Source organism: Myxocyprinus asiaticus, chromosome 29 (assembly GCF_019703515.2).
Source record: "Myxocyprinus asiaticus isolate MX2 ecotype Aquarium Trade chromosome 29, UBuf_Myxa_2, whole genome shotgun sequence".
Taxonomy (NCBI): Eukaryota; Metazoa; Chordata; class Actinopteri; order Cypriniformes; family Catostomidae; genus Myxocyprinus; species Myxocyprinus asiaticus.
In genome coordinates, this window is record NC_059372.1 from 1,428,648 (window position 1) to 1,440,000 (window position 11,353).

Here is an 11,353-nt window from a genome sequence, read left to right on the forward strand (position 1 = left end):
TTACTTAGGTATGACAATAAGGTACTTCATACTACACTGCATAATGTGAAGCTGTTTGCACTGATGTCAGACTAACCATTCACTTATAAAGTACAGCATGTAATTGACTGGATTATCAAAAACAGGCAATACCACATGGTTCCTTAATTTATTTTGTAACACAGTAAAAGTGTTTTTTGTCGCACAATATTGAGAATGTTTTTGTGTTCTCTTTGTGTTACAGAAAAAAACAAAAACAGTCAAGAGTGGTATTCGGACCCAAAAGAAGGTAAGAACAAACTCTTATATCAGCACGTCCTATTCAGTGTCTCACTGGGGGTCTACATGTAATCAAGTGTATTAATCAATCTAATTGCGATCAGTTTTATTATATGCGCACATAAACGTGTCTCCACATAATGCATATAAATCTGATCTACTGTTCCTGCGCTGTACAAATTTAACGTGTTTACTATATAATGTATGAACATTTTTCTGCACTTGATATACTAAAAACATTAGCCAGCTAAAATGACATGAATGACTGCAGTACAAAAATAAATATGACATTTTTTTGTCGTGTTTAGCCTTCCAAACTTCCTTATGTTGATATAGTTCTGTTTGGGAAGATGAAAGTTTTCATATGTGGCCTGAACAACCATGTTTCTCAAATGTGTCCTTGTTTCTTATTTATTATGTATTATATGGTGTAGTGGAACAAAATATGAAGAGTATATCCATAGGATTCAAAGGTTCTGGCTGATATAGTTTGAAATCATACAACTGAATCAACACACATGCTCCTTAACCTCTGTCCTACCCACAATGTGTTCTAGAGATCAGAAAGATTCGCACGTCTTTAGAGAAACTGGAATGTGGCATTCCCAACATGGACTACGTCTACCGGCCTGAGGAAAAGAAACCAGTTAAGCGCACAAAACGATTAGTGGGAGGAGAAGAGGCCTTACCGGTCAGTTCAGATACACAACAACACACACCACTGTCAACTACACAATACAAATACACAATACATTAAACCAACACAATTTGGACAAGAAGGCAATTAAGCAAAACATTTTGTTTTTGTAGTTGTCAGATGACATTAAACGATAACAAATACTGAATGATCTGTGTGTATGACCTTTGCCCCTGCAGACTCAAATCCAGTGGCAGGTGGCGATACAGGACGATGGAGTGATCCACTGTGGGGGGGCGTATCTGGGCGGCTGCTGGGTTTTGACAGCCGCCCACTGCGTCAGGTACAACCAATCAAACAATTGTTCTTGGACAGCAACATTCTTAGAATGTTCTATTTAGGTTCTATTTTTTATAACCATAAACTAACATTTCCAGAACATTGCAGGGAGGTTTTTGTTAGACAATGCAGCAAACACAGAACGTTCCCCTAACGTTAGCGTATGGTTCACGTTTGGCTATGGTTATTTTTCAAGAACCAATTCCTAACATTCTTGGAATGTTCTATTTAGGTTCTGTTTTTTTATAACCATAAACTAACATTCCCAGAACATTGCAGGGAGGTTTTTGTGTGACTACCCAGCAAACACAGAACGTTCCCCTAATGTTAGCGTATGGTTCACGTTTGGCTATTTTTTTTGGAACCGATCCCTAACATTCTTGGAACGTTCCGTTTAGGTTTTATTTTTTATAACCGTAAACTAACATTCCCAGAACATTGCAGGGAGGTTTTTGTGTGACAACGCAGCAAAAACAGAACGTTCCCCTAACGTTAGCGTATGGTTCACGTTTGGCTATGGTTATTTTTCAAGAACCGATTCCTAACATTCTTGGAAAGTTCTATTTAGGTTCTGTTTTTTTATAACCGTAAACTAACATTCCCAGAACATTGCAAGGAGTTTTTGCTGCCAACCTAATAAGAACTTATACAGAAGTTTCTCTAATGTTTTTTTAATAACCATAAACTAACATTCCCAGAACATTGCAGGGAGGTTTTTGTGTGACAACCCAGCAAATGCAGAACGTTCCCCTAACATTAGCGTAAGGTTCTATTTTTAATAACTGTAAACTAACATTCCCAGAACATTGCAGGGAGGTTTTTGTGTGACAACCCATCAAATGCAGAACGTTCCCCTAACATTAGCGTAAGGTTCTATTTTTAATAACTGTAAACTAACATTCCCAGAACATTGCAGGGAGGTTTTTGTGTGACAACCCATCAAATGCAGAACGTTCCCCTAACATTAGCGTAAGGTTCTATTTTTAATAACTGTAAACTAACATTCCCAGAACATTGCAGGGAGGTTTTTGTGTGACAACCCAGCAAATGCAGAACGTTCCCCTAACGTTAGCGTAAGGTTCTATTTTTAATAACTGTAAACTAACATTCCCAGAACATTGCAGGGAGGTTTTTGTGTGACAACCCATCAAATGCAGAACGTTCCCCTAACATTAGCGTAAGGTTCTATTTTTAATAACTGTAAACTAACATTCCCAGAACATTGCAGGGAGGTTTTTGTGTGACAACCCATCAAATGCAGAACGTTCCCCTAACATTAGCGTAAGGTTCTATTTTTAATAACTGTAAACTAACATTCCCAGAACATTGCAGGGAGGTTTTTGTGTGACAACCCAGCAAATGCAGAACGTTCCCCTAACATTAGCGTAAGGTTCTATTTTTAATAACTGTAAACTAACATTCCCAGAACATTGCAGGGAGGTTTTTGTGTGACAACCCAGCAAATGCAGAACGTTCCCCTAACATTAGCGTAAGGTTCTATTTTTAATAACTGTAAACTAACATTCCCAGAACATTGCAGGGAGGTTTTTGTGTGACAACCCAGCAAATGCAGAACGTTCCCCTAACATTAGCGTAAGGTTCTATTTTTAATAACTGTAAACTAACATTCCCAGAACATTGCAGGGAGGTTTTTGTGTGACAACCCATCAAATGCAGAACGTTCCCCTAACATTAGCGTAAGGTTCTATTTTTAATAACTGTAAACTAACATTCCCAGAACATTGCAGGGAGGTTTTTGTGTGACAACCCAGCAAATGCAGAACGTTCCCCTAACATTAGCGTAAGGTTCTATTTTTAATAACTGTAAACTAACATTCCCAGAACATTGCAGGGAGGTTTTTGTGTGACAACCCATCAAATGCAGAACGTTCCCCTAACATTAGCGTAAGGTTCTATTTTTAATAACTGTAAACTAACATTCCCAGAACATTGCAGGGAGGTTTTTGTGTGACAACGCAGCAAAAACAGAACATTCCCCTAACGTTAGCGTAAGGTTCTATTTTTAATAACTGTAAACTAACATTCCCAGAACATTGCAGGGAGGTTTTTGTGTGACAACGCAGCAAAAACAGAACATTCCCCTAACGTTAGCGTAAGGTTCCTGTTTGGTTATTTTTTTAGGAACCGATTCCTAACATTCTTGGAATGTTTATTTAGGTTCTTTTGTTATCATTAACAAATGTTCCCAGAACATTGCAGGGAGGTTTTTGTGTGACAACCCAGCAAACCATAAACTAACATTCTTGAAACGTTCCATTTAGGTACTATTTTTTATAACCATTTTTTTCCGTTTATAACGAGTTTTTTCTGACAACCTAATAAGAAGTCATACAGAACATTCTCTAATGTTTTTTTTATAACCATAAACTAACATTCCCAGAACATTGCAGGGAGGTTTTTGTTAGACAAATGCAGCAAACACAGAACGTTCCCCTAACGTTAGCGTATGGTTCACATTTGGTTATTTTTTAGGAACCGATTCCTAACATTCTTGGAACGTTTTATTTATTTATTTGATTTTTTTTATCATTAACAAACGTTCCCAGAACATTGCAGGGAGGTTTTTGTCTGACCACCAAATAAGAACTTGCACAGAATGTTCTATAGTGGTTATGTTTAGGTTTAATTTTCCATATTTTATCAATATTATACATTGATTTTTTTTTTTCATCAACGTTGCAGAGAGACCATTAATAGAAAACAAAGACTGACATTAGTGCAGTATAGCATTTAATTGAATATAGAAATAAGATCACATTGTATGGAGTTTGACCGCATCAGTCTGTTGTTGGATGACCAGTACTAGGGCAGCTATTATAACATTGTCCTGTGTTCGTGTCAAGACCCAAACCAAAGTCGTTCCGAATCAAGATTTCTCTGTGGGAGAAACATCGCAGGCAGTCGACGACAGACAGCATTCCGGTGAAGAACATTATTATTCATCATGAATATAACCCTCAAACATACGAGAATGACATCGCTCTGGTGCAGCTGGAGGAACTGAATCTCTCGGACCAGTGCATGCAGGAGAATCCCGCAGTACGCTCCGTTTGTGTGCCGTGGTCCACCGAACAGTTCCAACCCAACGATACCTGCACCATCTCCGGCTGGGGTCGCAACAAAGGTACGACTGAACACAACACTAGAGACAGATGTGTCGTGTTGTTTGTGTGTGTGTGTGAAGCTCATATTTCACCCCAAAATCTAAAGAAACATTTTTTTCGCCACTTAAAAGTTGCTTAATTGTTATGAAAATACTCTTTAATAAAAAATATTAAATATTCCTAAAAATAGGCCTTATGCAAAACGTAATTTCATATTTGTTTCTTTTTCTTATTTTAGGGTGAAATATAACATTTTCATGAGATTCAGCTGTTTATGTTTGTTTCTCTGTTGTCACACAGTCACCGTGTGTGTGTTTGTTTGTTTGTTTGTAGCTGGGATGTCAGCAGCGATTCTAAAATGGGCAAATGTGACGATTATCCCCGACTGCAAGAATTATTACAAAGATCGCTTCCGTCCTGGAATGGAGTGTGCAGGTGTGTGTTTGTCTAAATCCTCAAATCTATGAAATCTATGATCCCGGACATGGATGACATCAACAGGAAAATGACTAAAGTTCATCCCAAAAAATGAACATTCACTCTCATGTCAAAGAATCTTTGTTTTGAAACTCATTAAATCAATTACATCCAGTTTGTACTGGAAAGCATTATATTTTGTAACAATATTATCTGACAAAATACCATAGTTAGGGTTATACCGTCTTTGTGTTCAATGTGGTTTGACGACATTTATAGCATTTTAAAGGATTTAATGACTAAAAATGTAATGTGGTGTAACCATCATGTTAAAGGTATTAAAATACTTTCCTTGCACCTTGAATGCATGAGAGTGTACGAAACATAATCATTCATTTCAAAACAAAATGACTACCTACTCGTTGGTTACACCACCTGACTTTGATCTGGTGATTACAACTAATAAATCTGTAACTAATACAGCAGTTTTAAAATACTTCACAGCTTCACTGCTTATTTAAAAATATATACTGTATATATAGTAATTAAAGATTGTTCTGCATTACTCACTTTAGCTTTTAATGAGACTAAATGTTTTATTTTTTTACATTTAGATTTGTACATCAAATGTACATTTTGAGATTATTAAGTTAGCATTATAATTATAGCACTCCCCAACACTGCTCGTGCAATACAGTACAGTAGATGCCAGACCAAAATGACCCTCACCGCCACATGTACCGCTCGCTCGCAAAATCACAGCTAGGTGGTGCAAACAAGCCCTTTTTTTGTGAAGAAAGTGAGAGTTGTTTCTATTATAAACATTGTAAAAATTACTATTGGATATTTACTTTTCTCCCATTTCGGAATGCCCAATTCCCACTACTTAGTAGGTCCTCGTGGTGACGCGGTTACTAACCTCAATCTGGGTGGTGGAGGACAAGTCTCGGTTGCCTCCGCTTCTGAGACCGTCAATCCGTGCATCTTATCACGTGACTTGTTGTGCATGACACCGCGGAGACTCACAGCATGTGGAGGCTCATGCTACTCTCCACGATCCACGCACAACTTACCACACACCCCATTGAGAGCGAGAACCACTAATCACGACCACGAGGAGGTTACCCCATGTGACTCTACCCTCCCTAGCAACCGGGCCAATTTGGTTGCTTAGGAGACCTGGCTGGAGTCACTCAGCACACCCTGGATTCAAACTCGCGACTCCAGGGGTGATAGTCAGCGTCAATACTCGCTGAGATACCCAGACCTCCAATATTTACTTGTTTAACATTTAATTATTGCATTTTTTACATCTTGATTTGCAAGTTGAGATCAAAGAATGCAATGAAATAATGACAGCGTTCAAATTAAAGCTCGCAAATTCAACATAGGCAAAAAATGCTAGAATGCCGTCCATCTTCAGTAAATGACTGCCCTTGCTTTATAGGTATTGGTTAAATGTACCGCCTTCCTGAAAATCTCGACGGAAATACTTCATCTATCATAATTCGATTTTTAAGACAGACCTGAAAAAGTAACAACAACGCAGCAAATGAATGATGGCATTTACCTGTGTTACAAATTACCTGACAAGTCGGTATAGTATGTAATCATAGCATTGTTCAGATAAAACCCAGCGCGTAAGCGCAATAAAATCTAAATGTTTTTGTTTTGTCGCTATTGTGATGGTTTACATCAATGATGTCATTGGTTGTTCTCTGTCAGGTGACCTGGAGGGGAAGGTGGACTCGTGTCAAGGTGACTCCGGCGGGCCTCTGGTGTGTAAAGACGCCTCTGGTGTGTCGTATGTTTGGGGTTTAGTGAGCTGGGGCGATAAATGTGGGGAACCCAATCACCCTGGTGTTTACACTAAAGTGGCACATTATTTTGACTGGATCCGCTTTCATACGGGCTGGCCAGCTGTTACCAAATATAACCAGTAAAAATGACATCACTCACCATTTATAACTGGTGCACATTTGCTGGTTTATGTTGCTATCCCAGTCTGTATGTGATTTTGAAAATGTTTGGTTTTGTTGCTATTAAAATACAAATGAGAACTCATTTATCTGGCAATTTAAAAGCCCCGTGTTGTTTTGTTTGTGACTCTGTGGCTTTTCTGGGATTGTACACTTTTAAAGTAATCTAATCTGATTACTGTTGGATTACTTATTGCATGTGTTGATGAAAATCTCATTTCAAGTGCATTAAGTGCAGTGCAATCAAATTACAACGTAATTAGTAACTGTAATCTAATTACTTTTTTAAAGGTAGTGTAATGCATTACATTTTAAATTCTTGTAATCAGATTACAGTTACTGAATTTCAATTAAATTAATTACTTTTGTATTTTGTATTTAAGTTCCAATTTAGACTGCTTTCATTAAACATTAATAAACGTGACAGACAACATTTTCAACAATCAAAGAATCGATTATGTAATCCAGATACATTTAGTCCCTTACTACCCAACACAGACTATAGTACATATTATAGTGCACAACACAATAAAATGAGCAAAACTAGTTACTGAAAACAACAGAATGAAGCCACGAACATGTCTGCTGTTTATAGGTGTATAACTAATTTGATTTAAATTCGTTGTTGCAAGTATGAAAATAACTTTAGTTTCTTTGTGTTGAATTATTCTCCACCTGTAATCACATTTAACCACCACATGCAGATCAACTTATTTTTAGGTTTTTAAGAAGCTTAAACTCCGTTTCGCCGCCGGCGGGTCCAAAAGGGGGCGCTATATCGCGAAACAAGTTTACGATTAAAACGTTAAAGTCTCCGTTATAAATAAGTCAGGCATATCAGGTATCATTTGAAAGCTTAGAATCTGAACTTTTTATTGATAACCATCACTTCTGCATTTATGTTACTTAAAATAACAAAATAAGCCCTCAAAACATTCGCATTGAAAAAGAGCGCCCCCTAGAGTTAACGAGGTAGAAATATTAATATGAATATAAAAGTCAAATGAAATCAAATCAGGAATGTGACTGAATAGTTAAGTTTGTTGCCCTAATAGCACAGTTTGAAAGATTTTTAAAAGAATCACAAAGTGAAATATGATTTCTGTAAGTCATCTAATACAAACGTCTCTTTTCTGCTCTGATAACTGCTGCTGTAAGCCACAAATAGTTTAAAACGTTATATCTGCTTTTACATTAGGGAGTTTTCTAAAATATGAGCTGTTGTTTACTTGTCTGTGAGCTTGCTTGTGTGAATAATCCAATGTTATATCTTAGTTGTCCACAACTATATATGTCATCCAGAAGGAAAAGCATGCTAAAGAAATCATCAGAAAAATGTTTTTGACAATTGATGATAAAATGTTATATATCATCGCAAAGGGAAGGATCTCAGCTGTCTAATGACACCTCGATTGATCTTCTAGTCCACTCAGAGGCCGAGATATATCTAATGAAATAATGAGGGTGGTGCTTGAACTGTAAATTAGACTGAATGTCTATGGACGAGCACATCTGTGAGGACTCAAATGTGTTAGAGCGCCACCTACATTTCAGATCTGTATAGTGTGATGGAATGTGATAGAGAAAAAATATTTTATCTAGTGCTTTCTGCCATCTAGTGGAATAAAATGAGACTTTTCAAAGTGAGGAAGAGTGAACAGAACCAGATTTACATGTTTACAAAAAAAATTAAATTAAAAAAATTTAAAAAAAAAAGATTATAAACACATACAATATTATTCATGAATAACTGGAGTCTTTTTTTTTAATTATTTGGTGGTTCTCTGAAAATTTAGACCAATTTTTTGCAATTAGTCCACAGTATGTGTGAATGGTGAGCTTTTATATTTGAGTGTGAAAAATTGCGGGCGGCAGCACAAAAATGCTTTACTAAATTTCCTCTGACGAACTTCACAACAAAAGATTTTACCCATCATCATATACTGATAAATCCCCTTTAAATGTTTCTATATACAGTATTTCAAGAACTCCCTCTCTCTCAAACACACAGAGAAACAACAGCTGTTTAAAGTCAATATGAAAACTGATATAAACAGGATATTCAATGAGAATAAAATGTAGGGTGGGAATAGGGAAATTAACAGATTTTCCTGAATGCGGAAGTGTTCCACGATTCGCCCGTTTTCTCCATTGTTTTCACCCGAATCGTCTTATATTCTTAGCGGGTAAAGTCTTATATTTGTAGAAATGGTAAAAAACAAAACAAACAAACATGTGGCTCTATAGTGCCGATACTTCACAGAGTCGAGATGACCTTTTTTGTTTTTGACAGTGCCTCAGCTGAAAGTATGTATAACATGAAGCGATGGTCTGAGGTTATAACTAACCTCGTTGATATTGTTAACTACTTTGAATTGTTATGACAGCCAACAGCTGCACAAGTTGAGCGTAAAATTCATTTTTAATGCAAATAACCATTGTTTGTTGTTCTCCGTCTGGATGGCTCATTTCGGTTAGTTTTACATTGCGTCTCGAGACCACAAACAGAAAACAGGCAGTTAGAATCATCAAGGCGCCACCCAGTGGTTGCTCATGAAAACTGTGGGATTGGTGACTTCAGCTGAAAAGTAGTTTCAGAGGCGGGGCAAAGTATTACATTTTTATGAAAGATTACAAAGACAAATATTATTATCTTTGAAATAACACAGATGAATCGTCACGTATTAAAGTCAAAAGGGTCAATATTGATTCCATGTTGACTTTAATGTTTCTTGGCTTTGCAGTGAACATCTAATGCATCATGAGCACATGATGTTCAAAAACAAATTTTTTTTAATTAAAGGGACAGTTCACCCAAAAATGATAATTCTCTCATCATTTACTCACCCTCATGCCATCCCAGATGTGTGTGACTTTCTTTCTTCTGCAGAACACAAATTAAGATATTTAGAAGAATATTTCAGCTCTGTAGGTCTATACAATGCAAGTGAATGGTGACCAGAACTTTGAAGCTCCAAATAGCACATAAAGGCATTATAACAGTAATCCATAAGACTCCAGTGGTTTAATCCATGTCTTCAGAAGAGATATTGTAGGTGTGGGTGAGAAATAGATCAACATTATGTTCTTTTTTACTATAAATTCTCCTCGCTGCCCAGTAGGGGGCGATATGCACAAAAACTACAAATCGCTAAATACAAAAGAAGAATGTGAAAGTGAAAATTGAGGACGTTTAAAAAAAAAAAAAGTATCCCTTTTCTCCCAATTTGAAATGCCCAATTCCCACTACTTAGTAGGTCCTCGTGGTGGTGCGGTTACTCGCTTCAATCCGGGTGGCGGAGGACAAGTCTCAGTTGCCTCCGCTTCTGAGACCGTCAATCCGTGCATCTTATCACGTGACTCATTGTGCATGACACCGCGGAGACTCACAGCATGTGGAGGCTCATGCTACTCTCCACGATCCACACACAACTTACCACAAGCCCCATTGAGAACGAGAACCACTAATCGCGACCACGAGGAGGTTACCCCATGTGACTCTACCCTCCCTAGCAACCGGGCCAATTTGGTTGCTTAGGAGACCTGGCTGGAGTCACTCAGCACACCCTGGATTCGAACTTGTGACTCCAGGTGTGTTAGTCAGCGTCAATACTCGCTGAGATACCCAGGCCTCCCGAAAATTCAAGACTTAAATATTGATCTGTTTCTCACACACACCTATCATATCATGTCTGAAGACATGGATTAAACCACTGGAGTCATATGGATTACTTTTATGCTACTTTTATGTACTTTTTGGAGCTTCAAAGTTCAGGTCACCATTCACTTGCATTGTATGGACCTACAGAGCTGAAATATTCTTCTAAAAATCATAATTTGAGTTCTGCAGAAGAAAGTCAGACACATCTGGGATGGCACGAGGGTGAATAAATGATGAGAGAATTTTCATTTTTGGGTGAACTGTCCCTTTAAATGTCAAAGGAGCAAAGTCACACACACAGTAGGTGTAATTAATCTAGAGTGTAACAAGCTCTATGACATTCCTCACAAAAACAAAAGACATCATTTACATGGAAATAAAACACACACATTTACACCCACCCACACACACACACACACACCCACCCACACTCACACAAAACTGGTTTAGCTGATTAAACTATTTTCTTGACCAGTTTAAAGTATGTTTTGGCTGGTCACTCATCTTAAGAACATTGTGAAATTCAAGCTGATCAAAAGATGTAAAATGAGACTCTCTGGACTTATAATATAGACACATCTAATTTATTTATATAACATTCAAATTGAGACAAATGCTATATATATATATAGATATATAAGACATTGAACAAATAAATAAAAAAACTATACATAGCAAACAATCAGTGTTTTCAATCCTTCATTCAGAACGGCACATACAGATAAACTACGACAATCCATCAGAAACTGCACAAAAGCACTTTCTTCCATCAGAGGCGTGTAGAGGCAGATGTGTTTCAAGTAAACAGGATCTTAATTTTAGTCAAACATTTCATCAGATTTACATTAGCACTGTGTCACGGTGACTTTGTTACCCAACAAACCACCACACGTGTGTAGCGTGTTACGCATCGCGTGTGCTCTGCACTTTCGAGTAG

General features: G+C 37.4%; 2 protein-coding genes across 15 annotated transcripts in view; one reads left to right on the plus strand and one right to left on the minus strand.

The window, feature by feature from the left end:
* The window catches only part of cfi (complement factor I), a 28,192-nt gene extending 21,333 nt beyond the window's left edge, over window positions 1-6,859 (plus strand). For all 13 annotated transcript variants that reach the window (XM_051662371.1, XM_051662372.1, XM_051662373.1 and 10 more), the window contains 6 exons: window positions 224-268; window positions 816-949; window positions 1,135-1,238; window positions 4,099-4,379; window positions 4,693-4,794; window positions 6,502-6,859. In XM_051662371.1, the coding sequence (XP_051518331.1) occupies window positions 224-268; window positions 816-949; window positions 1,135-1,238; window positions 4,099-4,379; window positions 4,693-4,794; window positions 6,502-6,719 (884 nt within the window). In that variant the 3' untranslated portion in view covers window positions 6,720-6,859. The remainder of the gene's footprint in view (window positions 1-223; window positions 269-815; window positions 950-1,134; window positions 1,239-4,098; window positions 4,380-4,692; window positions 4,795-6,501) is intronic.
* Window positions 6,860-10,986: 4,127 nt separating this feature from the next.
* sgms2b (sphingomyelin synthase 2b) overlaps window positions 10,987-11,353 on the minus strand; it is a 16,128-nt gene continuing 15,761 nt past the window's right edge. For both annotated transcript variants that reach the window (XM_051662455.1, XM_051662454.1), the window contains exon 6: window positions 10,987-11,353. This exon is cut by the window's right edge and continues 146 nt beyond it. In XM_051662455.1, coding sequence (XP_051518415.1) covers window positions 11,320-11,353 — 34 coding nt within the window. In that variant the 3' untranslated portion in view covers window positions 10,987-11,319.